Source organism: Scyliorhinus torazame, chromosome 5, assembly GCF_047496885.1.
Source record: "Scyliorhinus torazame isolate Kashiwa2021f chromosome 5, sScyTor2.1, whole genome shotgun sequence".
In the NCBI taxonomy this organism is placed as follows: domain Eukaryota; kingdom Metazoa; phylum Chordata; class Chondrichthyes; order Carcharhiniformes; family Scyliorhinidae; genus Scyliorhinus; species Scyliorhinus torazame.
The window spans coordinates 106108223-106134061 of record NC_092711.1 but is presented as its reverse complement, the minus strand read 5'-3'; the positions used below and the strand labels follow the sequence as shown (position 1 = coordinate 106134061).

Here is a 25839-nt window from a genome sequence, read left to right as displayed (position 1 = left end):
TGTCTCGGGCATATGGGTCTAGGTAGCTTGGTGTTGTGATTTGTGTTGTTCTATTGTCTGTCTGTCTCCAGCAGGTATTGTTGTCTCTCGATAATGACTGTGCTCCTACCCTTGTCTTCTGGTTATGAACATATCCGTATTGGAGCCAAGTTCCCGGATTGTCTGTCTTTCTCTCCGGGTGAGGTTCTGATTGTTTCTTGTATTTCACGACTGTGACAGGGCAGAGACCAGATTGAAGGGATTCAGACATGGGAGTTCTGGGAAAGATAGGCAAGGATTTGGGAGGTGACAACATGTTCAAAGAGTTTGGAGAGAGGTTGAAGATGGGGCAGTAATTTGTAAGGATGGCAGGGTCAAGGGTTTGTTTTATTGAGGAGGGAGTGATGATGGCAGATTTGAAGGACAGAGGGACAGTACCTGAAGAGAGAGAAAGGTTGACAACATCCATGGACACAGGGTAGTTGGCTGATCAGTAGCTCAGTGGGAATAGGGTCGATGGAGCAGCAGCTGGGTCTCATGGACAAGATGAGCTCTGTGAGGGCATGAGGGGAGATGGGAGAGAAACTAGAGAAAGATGTGGGTTCAGGGCTCGGGAAAGGATGAAATTTAGAGACAATTTGGTCCGGTGGGCTCATGGAAGGTAGGGAAGCAGCAGAGACAGCTGATCGGATTTACTCCATCTCAGTCACAAAGATGCTCCACAAGCTCCTCACACTTCTTGTTGGAGGTGAGGATGGAAGAGACGGGGGAGAGCGAGGGTATTTCAAAAGGAACTAACTAACAGGGGCTGTTTAGCACAGGGCTAAATCGCTGGCTTTGAAAGCAGACCAAGGCAGGCCAGCAGCACGGTTCAATTCCCGTAGCAGCCTCCCCGAACAGGCGCCGGAATGTGGCGACTAGGGGCTTTACACAGTAACTTCATTTGAAGCCTACTTGTGACAATAAGCGATTTTCATTTTTCATTTCATTGTGTCAGAGATATTAAAAAGTTTCAACACACTGCGTATTTCTCACAAATCTAATTTATTTGACTTTTAGCCAGAATATTAGCCCCTGTAAATAGGCTGGAGTTTGTTATCAGCAGAAAGAGACCCAAATGAACATGGTTCAGTCCTGAATGTGAGTAACAGCAAAATCCAATCACTATGGTTACTTGTGGCCTCGTTGGTGTCTCAGCAGGTGGGATAACTGAGTGAATCCCTTCCCACACTTGGAGCAGGCGAATGGTCTCTCCCCAGTGTGAATTCGATAATGGTTCTGCAGGGTGGATGACTGAGTGAATCCCTTCCCACACTCGGAGCAGGCGAATGGTCTCTCCCCAGTGTGAATTCGCTGGTGTGTGGAGAGAGCGGATGACTGAGTGAATCCCTTCCCACACTTGGAGCAGGTGAATGGCCTCTCCCCAGTGTGAATTTGCTGATGTGCAGTAAGGTGAAATGATCGTCTGAACCCAGTCCCACAGTGAGAGCACCTGAACGGTCTCTCGTCAGTGTGAACACGTTGATGGCTTGTCAGATTCCCAGAACTTTTATAGCACTTCCCACAGTCTGGACATTGAAACGGTCTCTCATCAGTGTGAACGCGCTGGTGATTCAGCAGGTGGGCTGAAATAGTAAATCCCTTCCCACACTTGGAGCAGGTGAATGGCCTCTCGCCAGTGTGACTTCGCTGATGTACAGTGAGGTCAGATGATCGTCTGAACCCAGTCCCGCAATGAGAGCACCTGAACGGTCTCTCGTCAGTGTGAACACGTTGATGGCGCATCAGTTCCGCAGAACCTTTATAGCACTTCCCACAGTCTGGACATTGAAACGGTCTCTCATCCGTGTGAATTCGCTGGTGACTCAGCAGGTGGGATGACTTAGTAAATCCCTTCCCACACTTGGAGCAGGTGAATGGTCTCTCCCCAGTGTGACTGCGTCGATGAATTTCCAGCTTGGATGGGACAGTGAATCCTTTCCCACAGTCCGCACATTTCCACGGTTTCTCCTCAGTGCAACTGCATTTGTGGCTTGTGAGGCCTGATGATCGGCTGAATCCTCGTCCACACACACAACACGTGTACGGTTTCCCCGCACTGTGAACAATGCTTTCTCCTTCCATGTTCAATGATATTCCGATGATGTTCAGGGTATGATAAATTGAGAACTCTGTCAGATCTTGATGTGAGCTTGGTTTGATTCTCCAGACTTTGAAGCCTCCCCTTCGACCACCCTGTGAAATGGATTGAAAACAGAAAATAGGGAGTGAGAGGTTGGTGAGGTTGTGAAATTTACCTGAATGAATCTGGTCATTTGTGGGGCCGGCACTGGGAAAAAGTGACCATGAAAACTGCTGGATTGTCATAAAAACCCAACTGACCTCTTTGGGAGGAGAGAGAAAGAGGTGAAGAGGGGTTTTGTGTATCTACAAGACATATTAAGAGAGTAGTTGGCAAAGCAAATTCGATCTTGAGCTTCATAAACAGTAATATTGACACCAAAACTATGCTTCTGGTGGTGATTAGCACGACTGCCTCACAGCACCAAAGACCAGGGTTCAATTCCTGACTTGGCGACTGTCTGTGTGGAGTTTGCACTTTCTTCCCATGTCTGCGTGGGTTTCTACCCGGTGCTCAGGTTTCCTCCCACAGTTCAAAGAAGAGCAAGTTAGGTGGATTGTCCTTGATAAATTGCCCGTTAGTGTCAGGGTATGTGCAGGTTAGGTGGGGCTATGGGGTTACAGGGACAGGGTAGGAGTGTGGGCCTAGGCATGGTGTCCTTTCAGAGAATAGGTGTAGACCCGATGGGCCGAATGGCCCCCCTCTGCACTGTAGGAATTCTATGGCTCTAATTCTATTCTATGAATCTTTATAAAGCTCTGGTTACAACTCTTCAGGAAGGATCTCAAGGTTCTTGAGAATGTGCAGAGGAGATTTACCAGAATGGTTCCAGCAAAGGAGGTTGAGGGAAGATTTGATTCAGGTACACAAGATTATGCCAGGTTTCAATCGGGTGGACAAAGAAACTCTGTTTACATTCACTGGTCGTACAAGCAGTCGGGACACAGATTTAAAGTTTGGGGGAAAACCTGGATTGAACTATATAAGATCCTGAGGGGTCTTGACAGGGTGGATGTGGAGAGGATGTTTCCTCTTGTGGGAGACTCTGGAACAAGGGGGTCACTGTTGCAAAATAAGGGGGCACCCATTTCAGATGGGGATAAGGATTTGTTTTCCTCTTGAGGATTGCAAGACAGAGGGTGGCATAGTGCTTAGCACTGCTGCCTCACAGCACCAGGGTTCAATTCCCACCCTGACTGTGTGGGGTTTGCACTTTCTCCCCGTGTCTGTGTGGGTTTCCTCCGGGTGCTCCGGTTTCCTCCCAGTTCAAAGATGTGCAGATTAGGTTGAATCGGTTAGGATTGTATTCGCTAGAGTTCAGAAGAATGAGGGGGGTTCTCACAGAAACCTATAAAAAGTGGTGGCGCAGTGGTTAGCACTGCTGCCTCATGTCGCCAAGGACCCGGGTTCGATCCCGGCCCACTGTCTGTGTGGAGTTTGCGCATTCTCCCTGTTTTGCGTGAGTCTCACCTCTACAAATCCAAAGATGTGCAGGGTAGGTAGATTGGCCACGCTAAAACTGCCCCTTAATTGCAAAAATAGAATTGGGCACTCTAAATTTATATTTTTTTTAAAAACAGGGCGAGACAAAGTAGATTCAGGAAGGATGTTCCCAATAGTGTGTGTGTCCAGAAATAGGGGTCGCAGTCTGAGGATACGGGGTAGACCATTTCGGACAGAGATCAGGAGAAATTTCTTCACCCAGCGAGTGGTGAGCCTGTGGAATTTGTTGCCACAGGAACTAATGAAGGCCAAAACATTGCATGTTTTCAAGAAGCAGTTAGATGTAGCACTGAGGGCGAAGGGGACCAAAGGATATGGGGGGAAAGCGGGATTAGGCTATTGAGCCTAATCAGCTCTGATCGTAATGAATGGTGGAGCAGGCTCGAAGGGCCGAATGGTCTCCTCCTGCTCCTATTTTCTACGTTGCTCTGTATCTATGCATGTGAATGGTCCAGGAGGTATAATAATAATGTTTTTACACAGCCAGTGGCAATGACCTTAAACTTGCTGCCTATGATGGAGTTTCGAAACAGACACAATAAATCTTTTTTTTTAATTGGATAGAAACCTGAGAGAAATAAACCTGTGAGGATACAGAGACAGAGCAGGAGAATGACTCTGACTGGATTGCTCCAGATAATAATAATCTTTATTAGTGTCACAAGTACGCTTACATTAACACTGCACTGAAATTACTGTGAAAATCCCCAAGTCACCACACTCCGGCGCCTGTTCGGGTATATAGAGGAAGAATTCAGAATGTCCAATTCACCTAACAAGCACGTCTTTCGGGATTTGTGGGAGGAAACCGCAGCACCCGGAGGAAACCCACAGCAGACACGGGGAGAACGTGCAGACTCCGCACAGACAGTGACCCAAGCTGGGAATCGAACCCGGGTCCCTGGCGCTGGGAAGCAACAGTGCTAACCACCGTGCCGATTAGAGAGCTAGCATGGACTCAATGGACCGAATGCCCTTCTCTGCCCATAATGTTTTTTTTTTATTTTTAAAAATAAATTTAGAGTACCCAATTCTTTTTTTCCAATTAAGGGGCAATTTAGCATGGTCAATCCACCGAGCCTGCACATCTTTGGGTTTTGGGAGCGAAACCCACGCAAAGACGGGGAGAACGTACAAACTCCACATGGACAGTGATCCAGAGCCAGGATCGAACCTGGGACCTCGGCGCTGTGAGGCAGCTGACTCTGACATTTTTGTCCAATCTCGCCTTGTAATTTAACCCCGGGGTGTTCAGATATCACTCAGGTAAATCTGTGCTACACTCGCTCCAAGGCCATTCTCTCCTTCCTCAGGTTTGTTGCCCAGAACTGAACACAGTTCTCCAGGTTTGGCCTAACCAGGGTTTGTGAATCTCGTGGCTTTTCCAGTCACACTGAGACCTGAAATCTTCCCTCACAGACAGAACAGACAAACCTTTTACCTTCCACACCCAGATGCTGCTGATATTCAGGTTCTGATGAATCGAGTGACTCTGTCAGATTGCGATGTGACGTTTGGTTTGAGTATCCCGTCTGTTAAACCTCCACTTCCATTATCCTGTAAATTTACAGAAACCTCACTGTCAGTTTAGGATCGAAATTCACAACATTCTCTCCTCACCAACTTTGATTAAATGTATTCCTGGAGGTTTGATCACATGACCTGCCCCCATCCTCCAGCCATTAATCGGTCAACACATCCATCCTTGTGACACACTGCCTTCCTCGGCCAATTGGGAAGCAAAAGGAGCATTTCCTCACAAGACAGTGATTGACTGTCAGCCAAACAACCTTTATCCCATTTTCAATATTTTTATATCCACTGAAGGGAAATGTTCAAAAATCTTTACTGTCCCAATGATTTTCCAGACACCCAGACATGAATCTCACCAAGGCAGAAGGTAAAATTTGAATTCATTGGAAGTTTACTGATGACCATGAAACCATTGTCAATTGTTGCAAAGACCCATCTGGTTCACTCCTGTCCTTCAGTGAAGGAAATCTTCTATCCTTACCTGGTCTGGCCTACATGTGACTCCAGATCCACAGTCAGCTGGTTGACCCTTAAAATGCTGTCTGAGATGCACTCAGTTCTAGGGCAATTAGTGCTGGGCAGTGAATGCTGGCCCAGGCAGCAAAACCCACATCCCGTGAATGAATAGAAAAGAAAATCTGCCATCCTTACCTGGTCTGGCCGACATGATTCCAAACCACAGCAATGTGGTTGACTCTTTAAATGCCCTCCGAGATGCCACTCGGTATAAGGGAAATTAGGGACGGGCAATAAATGTTGGCCCAGCCAGTGACTCCCACAAATAAAATCCTGGAGACTCCAGCCAGTCAATCTCGGAGAGTTGGCATCCGGTCTAGGCTCGCAGCGCACAATAATATTAATAATCACGTATTGTCACAAGTCGGCTTCAATGAAGTTACTGCGAAAAGCCCCTGGTCGCCACATTCCGGCGCTTGTTCGGGGAGGCTGGAACGGGAATTGAACCCGCGCTGCTGGTCTTGTTCTGCATTACAGGCCAGCTGTCTTAGCCCACTGTGCTATACCAGCCCCTTCCCTGCGGCTCCTTGTCCTCTGTAGAGATGGCGGCCGGTAACCCGGGCCTGTCCCCGCTCAGCTCTCACTCTGTTCGGTGCTGTTTAAGACAGGACCATTAACATTTTACTCGGGAGTTGAAGCCTCCACGGGGCTTTATGAAGCCTCCCAGCTCACTCCGCGGACCATTAACATTTTACTCGGGAGTTGAAGCCTCCACGGGGTATTTATGAAGCCTCCCCGCTCACTCCGCAGCTTCAATTGCTCCCCAGTCACCCACCGGCTCCAATCCTGGAAGTCGCTCGATTGTTTCCCGCTCCTCGCACCGTCAGCGACAACCTGCACTGCACATGCGCTGGTCACAGCCCGAACGCCGCATTCTCCAGTCACAGCCGGACTCTGTGCATGTGCGAGGAGCTTCTGTCATGTGGATAGAGCACATTCTCAACTGCTACACATGTTGGGTAATAAACCCGCCATTGAAATGGATATTTTTGATATAAATTATGCTTTGCGAACTGATTATGTAGCCACTGGGTTGGCCACTTCCCAACTTAAATTGGAGATCCGCAAAGAATGCAGGGAAATTCAGTCAAGCCAGGAAAAAAACTAGCAGGTGCAAAGTTTCCTGTGTATTAGAGCTTACAGAAACCCAGACAGCACTGAAACCAGCATCCATCTGCATATTAATGAGCGATCCCCGGGAACAATTGGAAACATTTAAGGGAAATAAGGCCAAGCCAGACTCCTCGGCGCCAGCAGGAGCAAAGACAAAGGAAGGTCAACGGACACTCAGGAACCGCCTAGCGATCAGGGAACAGCTCCAGTATTGGAGAAATCGATCCAAGTGATCGGAACGTAGTCCAATCACTTGGAACCAGGTACGGGGTCCCCCCCGATTGGCGCGAAGCCCCTGGGGACTATAAAGTAGGGTCCCCAAGTTCAATTCGTCCTTCTTGGCAGGGTCACTCAGCAGCTCGAAACAACCCTTGACAGTGACCTGCCGAGTTGCCGCATCAACCAAGTAAGTCTCCAGTCAACGCACGCTACGAGATAGGCGCTCCTAGCTACCAGTCTATACCAGCTTTGAATCCTGCAGACTCAGAATCGAACAAAAGGCCATTTGTTCCCCTGACCTGGTGGGCCAGTTCCAAAGCTAAGTATAGGCCTTATAGTGTTAGAGATAGTCTAGTATGTAGAGTTTATGCATGAGTAGTGATTGACTGTGTGTAATAAATGTGTTTTGATTTGAAACTTACTAACTGGTGTATTGAGTTATTGATCAGCACTTGAACTTGAACCTCGTGGCGGTATCATAAAGATACCTGGCGAGTCTAGAGCAAAGGTTATAGAAACAGAGCAAATGAAGTAAAGACACAACGGGCAACAAATTAAGAGCCAACCAAAGTTAGCAACATTATTATGATTAGCAACATTGGGCCAAGGCAACACCCACACCCTAAGAACAAATAAAGGAAAGTTGGCAGTTAGAAAGGCAAATGCAATGTTCGCATTCATTTCAAGAGAGGTACAAGATGAACGGGGATGAGAAACATATCAGCCATGATCGAATGGCAGAGCAAACTCGATGGGCTAATTCTGCTTCTCTATCTTTTTTTTTAATGAGGGGATCTCATAGAAACATTTGTAAAAAATAATTATTGGAATCCATCCCAGACCTGGATACAGATCAATTGATTCTTGGCGGAGACTTCAATTGTGTTCTGGATCCTAAATGGACTGGTCCAAGCTGATTCAACCACAACAAAAACATGAGAAAGAAATGAAGCCGGACAGACCACCCGGCATCGACCCAGGCACCAGAAACGACAACAGCAAACCCAGCAAAAGAGTTTTAAAAACTGTTCCCATCAGTCGATTGTATAAGGATTACGGTTCACAGATTTAAGATTGTGAACAAGATCTACAGGGGAGATAGGAGGTAGACTTTTATACAGTGAGTGATAATGATATAGAACTCAATGCTTACACACAAAGGTCGATAATCTTCAGGTCCTGGTAACTTGAACAGTGGTGTTAGAAGAATTTGATGTGAGGACTGGTTGTGAGTTTCCTGTCTACGAATCTCTTTCCAAGCCCCTGTGAATGAACAGTAACAAGTCTTACAACACCAGGTTGAAGTCCAACAGGTTTGTTTCAAACACTAGCTTTCGGAGCACTGCTCGTTCCTCAGATGAATTAAGAGGTATGTTCCAGAAACATATATGTAGACAAATTCAAAGATGCAAGACAATGCTTAGAATGTGAGCATTTGCAGTTAATTAAGTCTTTACAGATCCAGAGATAGGTGAAAGAGGTTTACAAAGGCATCACTGTCAGTCCAGAAATAAAATTCAGGCAAGATAAACATTTCTCCCGGTTTGAGTTTGCTGTGTGTAAATCCTCCCCTACTAATCCCCTGTAAAAGGAGTTTCCAAAATTAATCACCGCCAGTCCAGGATAGAAATTCACACCATTCTCTCCTCCTGCTCCCTGGTCCAGGATGATCACTCATGCCCCCCGCTGCACACTGACCCTTTTGTCATCAGCTGTCCCTCGATTTGAGGTGACGTCTACTCAGAGTTGTGAATTTCTATTCTGGGTCTACATGTGGCTGAACAGAGCCGCAGAGCATTGAATACATGGGACAGAATGTCTAATAAGACAGTGAAATCCGGAGAGCAGGATTGGCTTCCTTTCCTTTCCATCTCTGCCACCGCTTTCCATCATCAATAAGACATTGGGACTCAAAGACTAATCCAGGTTGATGGACAGGTTGTCTCCATTCTGAACAATGGGGAACAAGCTCCTCCCACTCATTGAAACATCGCCCCGACAAAGATGACAAACGCGCATGCGCCCTGACGCACATCCAATAAAGATGGCGGCTGTTAACCCGAGCCGAACATGAGGAGCTGCAGCTCCGCTCAGTACAAATGGGGTCCCGGAAACTCTTTTCCGAGGTTTGCAGCTTACAACAACTTTACACAACATTTCCGCCCACCCCCGCGATCTCTCGCTCCCTCCATATTGTTAAACGCCTCTCACCAATTTCGGATCTGAAGAAGACGCTCTTCTCCTTCGCTATTACCCACACTGCGCATGCTTCAATTACAGCGGGCCCCGCCCTTCATTCACACCAATTAGTTGGAGGACCAGCTGCTCCCAGTCCCACCCCTCCTCTTCCTATTGGTCCTGAGCTGCCGTCAATCACCTGGGCATTGTGACGGTTCCAGATGGTGAGAGCGGCCACAGGCTCAGGCTGACTGTCCAATAATAACAGTGAGAGTCTCAGTGGGACAATCAGACAATAATAATGGAGATGGGACCCAGAGGGGAAACAGCAAAGGATTCACTTACTTTGAGTGTAAGAAACACATTGTTAGTTCCAATAGGTCAGGCTGCAGTGTGTGAGTGAACACATCATTGGATCCAGTGTAGAATCATAGAATCCCTACAGTGCTGAAAGAGGCCATTTGGCCCAGTGAGTTTACACCGACCCTCTGAAAGATCACCCTACCTTGGCCAAACCCCCACCCTAACCCCGTAACCCCACCCAGGGACAATTTAGCACTGACAATTCACCTAACCTGCACATCATTGGACTGTGGGAGAAAATCTTCGCAGCCACGGGGAGAATGTGCAAACTCCACAAAGACAGTGACCCAAGGTCGGAATCGAACCCAGGTACCTAGTGCTTGAGGCAACACATGCTAACTACCGAGCCACCCCCGTAACTCTGTCATGATTAGGCAATAACCTGCCTGTTATTCCAATTCTGGTGTACGTTACTCTGTCACTATTATTATTATTTTTTTTTATTCTCCTCCATTTTCACATTTTCTCCCACATTTACATCCATCAACAATAAACAATAATCAGCAAGATATGTCAGTCCCCATAATAACAACAATGATCCCATCTACCCACCAACCCCCAAACCTCAACCCGCATGTTTGCATAAACAAATGACAAAAATAAATCAGGGATTACCCGTAATCACCCTTAATCTTACACAGCTCCCACCCCCCCACCCCAGGCCTCCAGCTCCTCCCGTCCACTGCCTCTTGTAAAACTCCTCCCCCTACCCTCGGTTCCTTACCCCCCAACTTTCCACCCTGGCTAGACCACTCGGACCCTGTTCTGCCAGGCTCTGATGGCCGCAGCCTCTCCCCCCACCTCACTCCCGTTCACTGGCCGGCACACACCGGCCAGCGTGGAGGCCCCCGCCTGGGTCCCTTTCCCACTTGCCCTTCCCCAGGAAAGCCCAAACATTCCCTTTTAGCTCACAAACCCCGCCTATCCCCAAAGAACTCTCATTTCGAGTGAGAGTCCCATCCCTTCCCTCGTCCAAATATATACCACCTTGGCTCCTTTAATCTCTACACCCGCGCGCAGTGATACAAAAAAGAAGAAACTACAGTCATGAGGTTACATCGGCACATGGCCATTCCTCAGTTTGTCAGTTCTGCCATAGTCCTTCTGCTTTCGCAAACTCCTCCGCTGCTTCCGCCGTTCCAAAATAAAAGTCCCTGAGCTTGTAAGTCACCCTCAGCTTCGCTGGATATACAATGCCGCACCGCACCTTGTTAATGTACAGTGCCCTCTTCACCCGGTTGAAGGCAGCCCGCCTCCTTGCCAGCTCCACCGTAAAGTCCTGGTATACACGTATACCAGCTCCAGCCCACTGCACCACCCGCTTCTGCTTGGCCCAGCTCAGGACCTTCTCCTTCACACTGTACCTACGGAAGCACAGAGTCAATGCCCTTGGTGGCTCACTTGCCTTTGGTACAGGCCTCCACGACCGATGAGCCCGATCCAGTTCATATCGGGAGGGGTCCTCCCCCTCTCCCAGTAGTTTTGCCAGCATCGTGGCAAAATACTCAGTCGGCTTCGGCCTTCAACTCCTTCGGGCAGCCCCACAATCCTCAAATTCTGTCGCCTGGATCTGTTTTCCAGGTCTTCCATTTTTCCTCGCAGATTCTTGTTCGTGTCCATCACCTTCCGCATCTCTTTCCCCATCGAGGTAAGTTGATCACCGTGCTGCAATACCGTCTCCTCCACATCCTTCAGCGCCTCCCCTTGCTCTCGCACCTCCGCCACTGCGCTCGCCACCTCCGTCCTCACCGGGGAAACCGCCTCCTCCACCAGCACACTCAAAGCCTCCCTCATCTCCTTCCTCACCGTCTCCATGCATTTCGCAATCTGCGCCAACTGCTTTTCAAATTCCGCAGCCATCACCTTGGTTATTTCTTCAGCCGTAAGCAGTGCGGCCTTCCCTGGTGCTCCAGCCTCCATTTTTCCTGGTGACCCCACGGTGACCTTTCCACTCCCCGACGGACCTCCAGCTGGGTTTTTTTCGGCCGTTTTTCTGCTCACCTTCGACATTTTTCTTTGTTCTTTTTTTCCTCCTGTGTCTTCTCAGTGCCTCCTCCGTGCCTTCTCCCTTCTTCTGCCGCCTCCGCGGACCCTGGGACCGGGCTTAAAGCCCCGAAATTGCCGTTCCCGAGCGGGGGCTCTCCATTGTGCGGCCGCCTCCCGCCCGCCGTCACCGGAAGTCTGTCACTATTATTATTAGACAACAACCTATCTGATATTCCAATTCTGGTGTGTGTTACTCTGTTACTGTTATCATTAGACAATAATAGGAGGGCAAGATGCAAGGTAGCATTGATATTTTGAGGTTTCTGTGTTATAGTGAGTGTCACTGGGAGGTGTGTGATAAAATAGGACTGGAACCATCATGATAAAGGGTGGCACGGTGGCAGTGGCTAGCACAGCTGCCTCACAGATTCGATCCCGGCCCCGGGTCACCGCCATGTGGAGTTTGCACATTCTCCCTGTGTCTCCATGGGTCTCACCCCCACAACCCAAAGATGTGCAGGCTAGGTGGATTGGCCACTCTTTTGAGGTCCACCAACAAAATAGAACCAAGGAAACAAACTTAGGGACAAAGCAAAAAGGGCAGCTCCAGTTAGGGGCACTGCCTGAATGTGACAAAGATCAGCAGAAACTTAAAAAATCTAATGAGAGTGCATTTAAAGGGGTGAATAAAGCACCCCAACCCCTGCGGTACCCACAGGGCATGTGAGGCTATGATGGTGCCCATGGACACTGCATGCTCCCTTTCTAGGGACACCCAGCTGTGAGTGTAGTCGCGGAAAAGGGGCAAACAATCTGGTCAGGTGACCCCCTCGGTCGCCCGCTGCCTGGACCCATAACTGACATGCTTCACCAGGCCCAGAAGCAGGTTCACAAGGAGATAAGTGGCGCTGGTTCGCGAGGTCTTCGGCCCAAGTAGGACTCAGCAAAACAGTCCGTGCTCCCACCCTGGAACACCCACCCAATGGAATCCACTTCCTCCCGGCTGGTGTGTGTGGTCTTCAGTCCGGGAGGGGGCTCAGTAAACACACAGCCCACTCGATCCTCCCTGCGCTGGAACAAGCACACCAGATAGAATATGGAGGGTTTTGTCCTTGCTGAAGGCAGATCTTATCAGTTGGGAGAACTGGGCAGAGCCGGGCCCTCATCCCGGGAGGGGCCCAGCAAACAAGCAGTCCAAAGGGCTTTACTCCCATCTTGTTTTTGAAGTTGCCTCCTTGTTGTTGTCCTTCTCTCCCCTCGCCTTCCTTCTCTCACCTCTCCTTCCTCCAGGCAGCTCAGCAGCATTCAGCACTGGAAACAGGCAGCAAACTGAGCAACGGCAGCAGCAACAGAGAGAGAGAGAGAGCAGCAGCCACTTTTCACCACAGCAACAACCTCACAACACCAAAGTTTGCACTGGGAGTGCCAGCTTCAGACTGGCCATGCTAAATTGCCCCTCAATTGGAAACAAATAATTGGGTCCTCTAAATTTATAATAAATAATAATAATACTCACCTCTGTCACAATTTCAGTGTTTCCAAGTTTACAATCTCCTGCTGCAACCTTCGGCTGGAGAGATATCGGAAGCTTTGGAAGCAGCTGTAAAAGGAAATTACAATGGTCAGAAATGTTAGTTGAGGTTAGAAATTAAGATCAGACAAACATTTATCTTAGTTTGAGTTTACTGGGTGTAAATCCTCTCCTAACCCCCGGTAAAAGGAGTTTCCAAAATCCATCACTCTTCGAGTCCAGGATAGAAGTTCCAAACATTCTTTCCCCCTGTTGCCAGTCCCAGGATTATATAATGTGGGCTATACATGCATTGGAGGCAGTTCAGTGAAGTTTCACTAGTCTGATTCCTGGGATAGGAGAGTTTGTTTTATGGAGCAAGATTGAGCCTGTTTGGTCTGTACCCGGTGGAGTTTAGAAGAATGAGAGGTGATCTTATTGAAACATCTAAGATTCTGAGGGCTTTTGATGAAAGAATATTTTCCCACATGGGGATTCAAGAACTAAGGGGGGCAGTTTAAAGATAAGAATTATCCAATTTGACACTGAGATAAGGAGAAAGGGGCTGGTTTACCACACTGGGCTAAATCACTGGCTTTTAAAGCAGGCCAGCAGCACGGTTCAATTCCCGAACCAGCCTCCTAGAACAGGTGCCAGAATGTGGCGACTAGGGGCTTTTCACAGTAACTTCATTTGAAGCCTACTTGTGACAATAAGCGATTTTCATTTCATTTCATTTTTCAAATGTCTTCTTTCAGAGGGTCATCAGTCTGTGGATAAAAGCAAATTACTGCTTTAAAGCAGATGCTGGAATCTGAAACAAAAACAGAAAATACTGGACAATCTCAGCAGGTCTGACAGTATCAGTGAGTCTGGATGACGCTTTGTCAAAGCTGAGTTTGTGGAATTTTCTTTCCCAGAGAGTAGTGGCACTGGGTCACTGAATAAACTCAAAGTTAAGTTAGTCCTTTTTTATACACTGGGTTGACAAGGTTTTTTGGGGAAGGCAGGAAAATGTAATTCAGGGTACATTGGGATCAGCCATGCCTTTATTGAATGGCAGAGCAGGGTGAATATCCTACTCCTGCTGCTAATTCTGATGTTATTATTCTTGTTTTTCAGATTGCCACACATGGCAGCAGCACCTTTCCCCTCTGGAGGGGCCTGTCAATCATCGAGACAATGATTTTCTCTCCTGGTCACCAGGATCCGGAAGCACCGCCTCTGATACGTCATCAAGGTGGCCCCTCAGCCGCGCCGCTAAACAAAGATGGCGGCCGTGGAACTGGGCCAAATACCGAATAAAAGCTCCGCAGCTGCAAACGCGGGATTTGCAGGGTCTTATTCCGGCCTTGTGACCAGCAGGAGGTGTTTATGAAGCCTTCACTCCCTCCCCACCCCGACTCCCGGCTCCATTCCTCCCTCCGCCTCACCAACTCTCATCGCCCGAAACGGCCGCTCCCGCACTCGCGGACCTCCGAGCAAAGTGACACTGCGCATGCTCCAGATACGCCCAGCATTGCGACTGCGCACTGGGCTCCTGTGGAGTGACTCGGGCACATTCACAGTCGCAGGGAATGTTGGGTAATAGCCGCACCATTGACATCGCAAGCAGTTAATACAAAATAACGTGATTACCAATAAAATAATCAAACAAATTATCAATGCATATTCTGCTATTCTTCATTTCTCAAAATGATTAAATGCTGCTCTCCTGTGGAACAGTGCAGAACTTCAGGTTTTTTTCCCCAATGGGTCCTTTTTCTCCTCCCCAGAAGATGCAAATTCTTGTTGGGTTCAATCCCAGAATCAGTAATTCCTCCATATTCTTCCCTCTTGCTCGTGATACTGAATGTTTAGTGTTATCTAAAATGATCCAGCACTGATGGAAGTCACCCGCACACCATGTCTGTACTGACTCTGTACAAGAGCTACCACTTTTCCTGGTTAAATTCAATTTGCCACTGTTCTGCCCATATAACCAGCCCATCTGTATCATCACATAATTTAAGGCTTTTGCCTCGCTAGTTTCCACACCAACAATTTTCCATCTGCAAACTTATCGATTGTACCTTCACATATTTCAAATCCTCGATTTTATATATAATTACGATTGATGGCTGAGGATCCACGAGGTCTCCATCAACACCTGAACCTGTGTTTCCTTCCTGTGAGACAATCAAAAGCTTTAATAACTCTGGAGAAACAATGCTGTAAAAGCTGGTGTTCTGGCCAAGACTAATAACTGGGTGCTGCCTTGCCTGTCTCTGAATGTACTCCACTCCTGCCTCTTCACTCCCCACTTATGTAATAAACATTGACCGTAATGACTGGCAAGAGTTTGCTGCCAATCAGTCACTATCATGACAGCGTGCCCATCAAACTGCATCACTAGGACGGCACAATAGCACAGTGGTTAGCACTGTTGCTTCACAGCTCCAGTGTCCCAGGTTTGATTCCCGCTTGGGTCACTGTCTGTGCAGAGTCTGTACGTTCTCCCCGAAAGACTTGCTTGTTAGGTGAATTGGTCATTCTGAATTCACCCGAACAGGCGCCGGAGACTGGCGACTAGGGGATATTCACAGTAACTTCATTGCAGTGATAATGTAAGCCTACTTGTGACAATAATAAATATTATTATTATTATTACTTTTGAATTCCAATGCCTCAATGAAGAGGCAGAGAGGGATCTCTGCCAAAGATCTGCAGGTCGAGAAACACCTTCGCCAATCTCAGAAAGACCACACAAGAAAACACATGACCCTGAGTAGATGTCACCCTCGAAATGAGGTACAGCCGACAACCTAACAACAGAGGAGGAGCAGGTCATGAAGGTGTCTTTCAACAAGTTCTAGCACTGTTCTAGCTCTTGGGTTTATGTTGGGCATCGGGTAGGCTTTGCTTTTTGCTTCAACAACAGATGTCATCGCTGCTAAGTGGGTCTCAAACCAGTCTTTGTTGTGGGTTCCACCTTTACCAAATGTTGCTGCTGCTGTGTCAGAAATGATTCAACTCAGTGACTTCCAAACTTCATCGGTAACAATGTTGATTGATTACGTTTCTATTGATGAGCCTGTAAAATATTTTACGGTTTGATTTCATGTTGATAATTTAGTTTCATAATGCTGGTGTCACAGGGAAGAATGTGTAAGTCAGAAAGAATTGTCAGCAATGATTAATCAGCATTTTCCAATTGGAGAACAGTAGAATGTTTCAGAAACTGAATTATAGATTTTGCACCAAAAACTATTTAAGATGAAAGTAAAAGTTCATAACGCTATTGCAAGTGTGTTCCTGGGAAATATCTTGAATAAAGAGGAAAGATGTTTTTAAAAAGAGACACTGCAGCCCCAAAAATCAGTGACGAATCCAGAATGTTAAACTGCAGCCAGTTATACGGGTTGTTGACATCAGCAGAAATAACCAAATATTGTAAGACCATCAATCTTGTATGTGATTAACAGCAGCAATAACAGCAGGGAAGCTAAACTAAATTTAAAAATTACGCATTGTTAAACCAATTAAACATAATTACTTAATTACTTAATTATAATTTAGAAGAGTATCTAAGCCAGAGATCGGAGAGTACTGTATTTAGCTTTCACATTTATAGTAGAAATCCAGTGCTAGGAAACATATAGTTAACAGTAACGTTTTTTAAAAACTTTTAAATTTAAGTTACTAATTAATTGACGCAATGTCAATTAGAGGGGTGCAGTGCTCTGACTGTGAGATGTGGCAGGTCCAGGAGGTGTCCAGCGTCCCGGATGGCTTCATCTGCAGAAAGTGCACCCAACTGGAGCTCCTCACAGACTGCATCGTTCGGTTGGAGCAGCAGTTGGATGCACTTAGGAGCATGCAGGTGACTGAAAGCGTCATAGATAGCAGTTATATAATTGTGGTCACACCCAAGGTGCAGGGAGAGAAATGGGTGACCACCAGAAAGGGCAGGCAGTCAGTGCAGGGATCCCCTGTGGTTGTCCCCCTCTCGAACCCTCTTTGGATACTGTCGGGGGGGATAGCCTATCAGGGGAAAACAGCAGCAGCCAGAGCAGTGGCAGCACGGCTGGCTCTGCTGTTCAGAAGGGAGGGTCAAAGCACAGAAGAGCAATAGTCAAAGGGGACTCCATAGTCACGGGCACAGATAGGCGCTTTTGTGGACGTGAAAGAGACTCCAGGATGGTATGTTGCCTACCTGGTGCCAGGGTCTAGGATGTCTCCGAACGGGTAGCAGGCATCCTGAATGGGGAGGGCAAACAGGCAGAGGTCGTTGTACATATTGGTACTAACAACATAGGCAGGAAGGGGCATGATGTCTTGCAGCAGGTTTTCAGGGAGCTCAGCAGAAAGTTAAAAGACAGGACCTCTCGGGTTGTAATCTCGGGATTACTCCCTGTGCCACGTGCCAGTGAGGCTAGAAATAGGAAGATAGAGCAGCTAAACACGTGGCTAAACAGCTGGTGTAGGACGGAGGGTTTCCATTATCTGGACCACTGGGAGCTCTTCCGGGGCAGGTGTGACCTGGATAAGAAGGACGGGTTGCATCTAAACTGGAGAGGCATAAATATCCTGGCCACGGGGTTTGCTGGTGTCACACAGGAGGGTTTTAATTAGTATGGCAAGGGGGTGGGCACCGGAGCAATAGGTCAGAAGGTGAAAGCATCGAGGGAGAACTAGGGAATAGGGACAGTGTGGCTCTGAGGCAGAGCAGACAGGGAGATGTTGCTGAACACAGCGGGTCTGGTGGCCTGAAGTGCATATGTTTTAATGCAAGAAGTATTATGGGTAAGGCAGATGAATTTAGAGCTTGGATTAGTACTTGGAACTATGATGTTGTTGCCATTACAGAGACCTGGTTGAGGGAAGGGGAGGATTGGCAGCTAAATGTTCAGGATTTAGATGTTTCAGGTGGGATAGAGAGGGATGTAAAAGTGGTGGTGCAGTTGCGCTACTGGTTAGGAAGCATATCACAGCTGAACTGCGGGAGGACACCTCAGAGGGCAGTGAGGCTATATGGGTAGAGATCAGGAATAAGAAGGGTGCAGTCACAATGTTGGGGGTTTACTACAGGCCTCCCAACAGCTAGCAGGAGATAGAGGAGCAGATAGGTAGACAGATTTTGGAAAAGAGTAAAAACAACAGGGTTGTTGCGATGGGAGACTTCAACTTCCCCAATATTGACTGGGACTCACTTAGTGCCAGGGGCTTAGACGGGGCAGAGTTTGTAAGGAGCACCCAGGAGCATTTAGGGAACAGTGACCACTATTCAGTAAGTTTAAAAGTGCTGGTGGACAAGGATAAGAGTGGTCCGAGGATGAATGTGCTAAATTGGGGAAAGGCTAATTATACCAATATTAGGCGGGAACTGAAGAACCTAGATTGGGAGTGGATGTTTCAGGGTCAATCAACATCTGACATGAGGGAGGCTTTCAAGTGTCAGTTGAAAGGGATTCAGGATCGGCAGGTTCCTTGGGTTGGAGGACAGATGTGGGAGGTGCTCAGTAAGTCCGGCGAACCATGTCCCTATGTTTTGGTCATGCCCGGCACTGGAGGGGTTCTGGACGGGAGTTGTCGGAACATTATCTAAGGTGGTGAAAGTCCGGGTCAAGCCAAGCTGGTGGTTAGCACTATTTGGAGTAGTGGATGGGCAGGGAGTGCAGGAGGCGAAAGAGGCCGGCATTCTGGCCTTTGCGTCCCTAGTAGACTGGCGAAGGATCTTGCTAATCCAGGAGGGCTTCTTAAAACAATATGTGGACAGTCCAACTAGGGAAGGGGCGGTACTGGACCTGGTATTGGGGAATGAGCCCGGCCATGTGGTAGATGTTTCAGTAGGGGAGCATTTCGGGAACAGTGACCACAATTCAGGAAGTTTTAAAGTGCTGGTGGACAAGGATAAGAGTGGTCCTAGGATGAATGTGCTAAATTGGGGGAAGGCTAATTATAACAATATTAGGCGGGAACTGAAGAACATAGATTGGGGGCGGATGTTTGAGGGCAAATCAACATCTGACATGTGGGAGGCTTTCAAGTGTCAGTTGAAAGGAATTCAGGACTGGCATGTTCCTATGAGGAAGAAGGATAAATATGGCATATTTCGGGAATCTTGGATAACGAGAGATATTGTAGGCTTCGTCAAAAAGAAAAAGGAGGCATTTGTCAGGACTAGAAGGCTGGGAACAGACAAAGCCTGTGTGGAATATAAGTAAAGTAGGAAGGAACTTAAGCAATAAGTCAGGAGGGCTAGAAGGGGGCACGAAAAGTCATTGGCAAAGAGGTTAAGGAAAATCCCAAGTACATAAAAAGCAAGAGGGTGGCCAGGAAAAGGGTTGGCCCACTGAAGGATAGGCAAGGGAATCTATGTGTGGAGCTGGAGGAAATGGGCGAGGTACTAAGTGAATACTTTGCATCAGTATTCACCAAAGAGAAGGAATTAGTGGATGTTGAGTTTGGAGAAGGGTGTGTCGATAGCCTGGGTCACATTGAGATCCAAAAAGACGAGGTGTTGGGCGTCTTGAAAAATATTGAGGTAGATAAGTCCCCAGGGCCAGATGGGATCTACCGCAGAATACTGAAGGAGGCTAGAGAGGAAATTGCTGAGGCCTTGACAGAAATGTTTGGATCCTCACAGTCTTCAGGTGATGTCCCGGAGGACTGGAGAATAGCCAATGTTGTTCCTTTGTTTAAGAAGGGTAGCAATGATAATCCAGGGAACTGCAGGCCGGTGAGCGTTATGTCCCAGTGTGACTGCGTCAATGATTTTCCAGCTGAGATGAACATTTGAACCGTTTCCCACAGTCCCCACATTTCCACACTTTCTCCATGGTGCCGGTGTCCTTGTGTCTCTCCAGGTTGGATGATCAGTTGAAACCTTGTCCACACAGGACACGTGCATGGTGTCTCCCTGCTGTGAATGGTGTGATTCTTTTTTAGGCTGTATAACTGGTTAGTTATTTCCACAGTCTGTTCACTGGATCAGACAGATGGGTGACTGCTATAAAGGGCAGGCAGGGAGTGCAGGAATCCCCTATGGCTGTTCCCCTCTCTAACAGGTATACCGTTTTGGATACTGTTGGGGAGGGATAGCCCAGTGGGGAAAACAACAACAGCAGCCTGAACAGTGGCTCTGCTGCTCAGCAGGGGAGGGCAAAGTGCAGGAGATCGATAGCTATAGGGGACTCGAGAGGAAGGGGCACAGACAGGCGCTTATGTGGCAGGAAAGAGACTCCAGGATGGTATGTTGCCTCCCTGGTGCCAGGGTCCAGGATGTCTCTGAGCGAACACAGGACATCCTGAAGGGGGAGGGTGAACAGCCACTGGGATCTCCTCGGGGCAGGTGTGACCTGTACAAGAAGGACGTGTTGCATCTAAACTGGAGGGGCACCAATATCCTGGTTGGGAGGTTTGCTAGAGTCATTCGGGAGGATTTAAACTGGTATCGCAGGGGGATGGGAACCAGAGCGCTAGCGTAGAAGGTGTAATAACTGAAGGGGAATTGGAGAACAAAAATAAGAGAACCACATCACCCTGTCTGCTCAAACATAGTGGTTTGAAGAGTATTTGTTTCAACGCCAGAAGTATAGCGGGGAGATCGAGGTACTTAGAGCATTTATTAGTACTTGGAATTACGATGTTGTGGCTATCACAGAAACATGTTTAAAGGAAAGGTAAGATTTGCAGCTGAACATTGGAGGATAGAGATGCTCCAGGAGAGATAGAGGGGGATGTAAAAGGGGTGGGGGAGTAGCATTACTGGTTAAGGAGAATATTATTATATTATGATGTGAAATATTCCGTAAATGGCAAGACTCCTAGGAATATAGAAAGCCAGAGAGATCTGTGTGTGCATGTGCACAGATCTTTGAAGTTCACAGCACAAATGGACAAGGTGCTCAAGAAAGCATACGGAATGCTTGCCTTCATTGGACAGGGCATCAAATATAAAAACTGGCAAGTCATGCTACAGTTGTATAGAACCTTGTTAAGGTTGCACTTGGAATATTGTCCACAATTCTGGTCGCCACAGTACCAGAAGGATGTGGAGGCTTTGGAGAGGGTGCAGAGGAGGTTTACCAGGATGTTGCCTAGACTGGAGGGTGTTAGCGATGTGGAGAGGCTGAATAGACGCGGACTGTTTTCATTAGAACGGCGGAGGTTAAGTGGTGACCTGATAGAGGTCGACAAGATTAAGAGGGGCATAGACAGAATGGATGGGCAGGCACTCTTTCCTAGGGTGGAGGGGTCAATCAGCAGGGGACGTAGGTTTAAGGTCCCTGGGGCAAAGTTTAGAGGAGATGTGCAAGGCAGTTTATTTTACGCAGAGGGTGGTGAGTGCCTGGAACGCATTGCCACGGGGTGGTTGTGGAAGCAGGTACATTAACGGCGTTCAAAATGCATCTTGACAAAGTCATGGATAGGATGGGTATAGAGGGATACGACACAAGGACGCGCTGAGGGTTTCGGCAAAGGTTGGCATTATGACCCGTACAGGCTTGGAGGGGCGAAGGGCCAGTTCCTGTGCTGTATTGTTCTTTGTTCAAAGACCCTGTTCAATGTGGGAGAAACAGTTCACGTGTTCGGAATGTGGATGACGTTTTAGCCGATGGTCTGACCTTTCGAACGATATGTAGTCACGCTGGAAGAAACCTTGGAAATCTGGGGATTATGGAATAGATTTAATCAGACCTGGAGATTCATCGACCTGTTCACACTGAGGAGTGACCGTTAATGTTCTCCGTGTGTGGGAAGGGATTCACTCAGTTCACCAGCCTCACTTCTTCATGGTCAATCTGTACTGGACTGTTATCAAGTGCAATGTATCTTTCCTGAGGTTTGGTGCCCAGTACGGAACACAGTTCATGCAGGAATTTCTCTAATCTGTGATTTACAAGGACACATTCTTGGTTCCCAGCAGTTAAGTTTCTTCGGTAATTTCCTCATTTTCCCTAAACTACCCTGCCTATTAATTCTATTATTTCTGATAATTCCATTACTGTAGCTATAAACATCACACATTAGAATTTAATCTGTTCCATTATGCACTCTGGTTTAAGTTTATGTTGAGGTTAATAACAAACAAACTCTGTCCTCTCCCCGATCCGATTAGAGTTTCCAATGGGACGATTCTGTGGAATAGAATGTCTGATCAGCGTTTCCATGGTGATCTGTCTGCAGTGAAGCACCTGCTTGAGTTTCTAACTCAGACTAAACTTCTCTCTCCCATAACACATATTATATCAGACATTTGATGTCAATGTATTTCAGCCATGTTATGTTAATGTCTCCAAAACCCTAAAACGAGTTCAGATACATAAACTTTGAAATGTGGGAGGACAAGTTGATAAAGTGTTTAAAAAACACATGGGATCCAACGTTTTATAATTCTGGGTGTGGAGTACAAAAGGACAGAGGTCATGTAAACCTGTACAAATCATTGGTTCGGCTGCAGTTAGAATATTAGATCAGCTTTTGGGGATCTCACATCAGGAAGGATGTCAAGGCCATGGAGAGGGTGCAGAAGAGATTCACTGAGATGATCCCAGGGAAGAGAGGCTTTAGTTATCAGGTGAGATTAGAGAAACTGGGGCTCTTTTCATTCGAACAGAGGCTGACTGGAGATCAGAGGGAGGGAGTTCGATTCCGGCCTTGGGTGACAGTGTCGAGTTTGCACTTCCTCCCCGTGTCTACGTGGGTTTCCTCCGGGTGCTCCAGTTTCCTCCCACAGTCCAAAGATGCACAGGTTAGATGGATGAGTACCAAGTGCCAGCTTGAACCATTCTCCAATCAGTTACAGCACAGCTCCCCCTACATTGTCCCATGAAACATTCCCAAGGCTGATAAAGTATGGTGTTAGATACAGAGTAAATCTCCCTCGATGCTGTCCCCATCAAACACTCCCACGATAGGTATAGCACAAGGTTAGATACAAAGTATATCCTCCTCGGCACTGTCCCCATCAAACACTCCCAGGCCAGGTGCAGCACGGGGTTAGATACAGAGTAAAGCTCCAGTTCCTCTCTATCACCAAACACTGCTAGGTGCAGATACACAGGCAGGTTCGCAAAACCATCCCTAGATGCCAAGGCTAGGAGAGACAGTATGGAAGGTATGGAGAGCTGGGACTGTTAAAATTTGGTTTTGGGATCGCAGATTACCCACAAAGCGGAGAGCACATCCAGGTAGATAAATCCCCGGGACCTGATGAAATGTATCCCAGGATATTGCGGGAGGTTCGGGGGAAAATTGCAGGTTCCCTAGCAGACATATTTGAATCGCCGACAGCCGCAGGTGAGGTGCCTGAAGATTGGAGGGTAGCAAATGTTGTGCCTTTGTTTAAGAAAGGCCAGAGGGAAAAGCCTGGGAACTACAGACCGGTGAACCTAACGTCTGTGGGGGGTAAGTTGTCAGAAGGTATTCTGAGAGGCAGGATCTACAGGCATTTAGAGAGGCAAGGACTGATTAAGGACAGTCAGCATGGCTTTGAGTGGAAAATCATGTCTCACGAATTTGATTTGTGTTTTTTGAAGGTAGATGAGGGTAGTGCAGTCGATGTTGTCAACATGGACTTTGCACAGCCTTTGTCAAGGTACCGCATGGTAGGTTGTTGCACAAGTTAAATCTCACGGATCCAGGGTGAGGTAGGTTCAGGGGCTGGTTCACACAGGGCTAAATAGCTGACAATTAAAACAGACCAATGCTGGCCAGCAGCGCAGGTTCAATTCCCGTACCAGCCTCCCCGAACAGGCGCCGGACTGTGGCGACCAGCGGCTTTTCACAGTAACTTCATTTGAAGCCTACTTGTGATAATAAGCGATTTTCATTTCATTTTCAGGTAGCCAATTGCATGCAAAATTGGCTTGATGACAGAAGACAAAGGATGGTTGTAGAAGGTTGTTTTTCAAACTGGAGGCCTGGGACCAGCGGTGTGCCTCAGGGATCAATTATGGGTCCACTTTATTTGTTATTTATATTAATGATTTTGATGAGAATGTAGGAGGCATGGTTAGTAAGTTTGCAAATGACACCAAGGTTGGTGGCATAATGACGAGTGAAGAAGGTTATTTAGGATTGCAACGGAACTTGATCAATTGGGCCAGCGGACAAATGAATGGCAGATGGAGTTTCGAACAACAAGAACAAAGAAATGTACAGCACAGGAACAGGCCCTTCGGCCCTCCAAGCCCGTGCCGACCATGCTGCCCGACTAAACTACAATCTTCTACACTTTCTGGGTCCGTATCCCTCTATTCCCATCCTATTCATGTATTTGTCAAGATGCCCCTTAAATGTCACTATCGTCCCTGCTTCCACCACCTCCTCCGGTAGCGAGTTCCAGGCACCCACTACCCTCTGTGTAAAAAACTTGCCTCGGACATCTACACTAAACCTTGCCCCACTCAACTTAAACCTATGCCCCCTAGTAATTAACCCCTCTACGATGGGGAAAAGCCTCTGACTATCCACTCTGTTTATGCCCCTCATAATTTTGTAGACCTCTATCAGGTCGCCCCTCAACCTCCGTCGTTCCAGTAAGAACAAAACGAGTTTATTCAACCGCTCCTCATAGCTAATGCCTTCCATACCAGGCAACATTCTGGTAAATCTCTTCTGCACCCTCTCTGAAGCCTCCACATCCTTCTGGTAGTGTGGCGACCAGAATTGAACACGATACTCCAAGTGTGGCCTAACTAAGGTTCTATACAGCTGCAACATGACTTGCCAATTCTTATACTCAATGCCCCGGCCAATGAAGGCAAGCATGCCGTATGCCTTCTTGACTACCTTCTCCACCTGTGTTGCCCCTTTCAGTGACCTGTGGACCTGTACACCTAGATCTCTCTGAAATTCAATACTCTTGAGGGTTCTACAATTCACTGTATATTCCCTACCTGCATTAGACCTTCCAAAATGCATTACCTCACATTTGTCCGGATTAAACTCCATCTGCCATCTCTCCGCCCAAGTCTCCAAACAATCTAAATCCTGCTGTATCCTCTGACAGTCCTCATCGCTATCCGCAATTCCACTAATCTTTGTGTCGTCTACAAACTTACTAATCAGACCAGTTACATTTTCCTCCAAATCATTTATATATATATATATATAGTGAAAAGGTCCCAGCACTGATCCCTGCGGAACACCACTGGTCACAGCCCTCCAATTAGAAAAGCATCCTTCCATTGCTACTCTCTGCCTTCTATGACCTAGCCAGTTCTGTATCCACCTTGCCAGCTCACCCGACCCTGTGTGACTTCACCTTTTGTACTAGTCTACCATGAGGTACCTTGTCAAAGGCCTTACTGAAGTCCATATAGACAACATCCACTGCCCTACCTGCATCAATCATCTTTGTGACATCCTCGAAAAACTCTATCAAGTTAGTGAGACACTACCTCCCCTTCACAAAACCATGCTGTCTCTCACTAATATGTCTATTTACTTCCAAATGGGAGTAGACCCTGTCTCGAAGAATTCTCTCCAGTAATTTCCCTACCACTGAAGTAAGGCTCACCGGCCTGTAGTTCCCTGGATTACCCTTGCAACCCTTCTTAAACAGAGGAACAACATTGGCTATTCTCCAGTCCTCCGGGACATCACCTGAAGACAGTGAGGATCCAGATTTCTGTCAAGGCCTCAGCAATTTCCTCTCCAGCCTCCTTCAGTATTCTGGGGTAGATCCCATCAGGCCCTGGGGACTTATCTACTTTAATATTTTTTAAGACGCCCAACACCACGTCTTTTTGGATCTCAATGTGACCCAGGCTATGTACACACCCTTCTCCAGACTCAACATCTACCAATTCCTTCCCTTTGGTGAATA

The 25839-nt window shown here is 47.4% G+C and overlaps 1 protein-coding gene across 1 annotated transcript in view; it reads right to left on the bottom strand.

Moving 5' to 3' along the window:
* Nucleotides 1-1006: 1006 nt before the first annotated feature.
* The window catches only part of LOC140417836 (uncharacterized), a 36093-nt gene continuing 11260 nt past the window's right edge, over nt 1007-25839 (bottom strand). The window contains exons 3-6 of the mRNA XM_072501285.1: nt 16080-16095; nt 15095-15190; nt 13029-13112; nt 1007-2214 (exon numbers count right to left, since the gene is read on the bottom strand). Of these exons, the coding sequence (XP_072357386.1) occupies nt 1150-2214; nt 13029-13112; nt 15095-15190; nt 16080-16095 (1261 nt within the window). The 3' untranslated portion in view covers nt 1007-1149. The remainder of the gene's footprint in view (nt 2215-13028; nt 13113-15094; nt 15191-16079; nt 16096-25839) is intronic.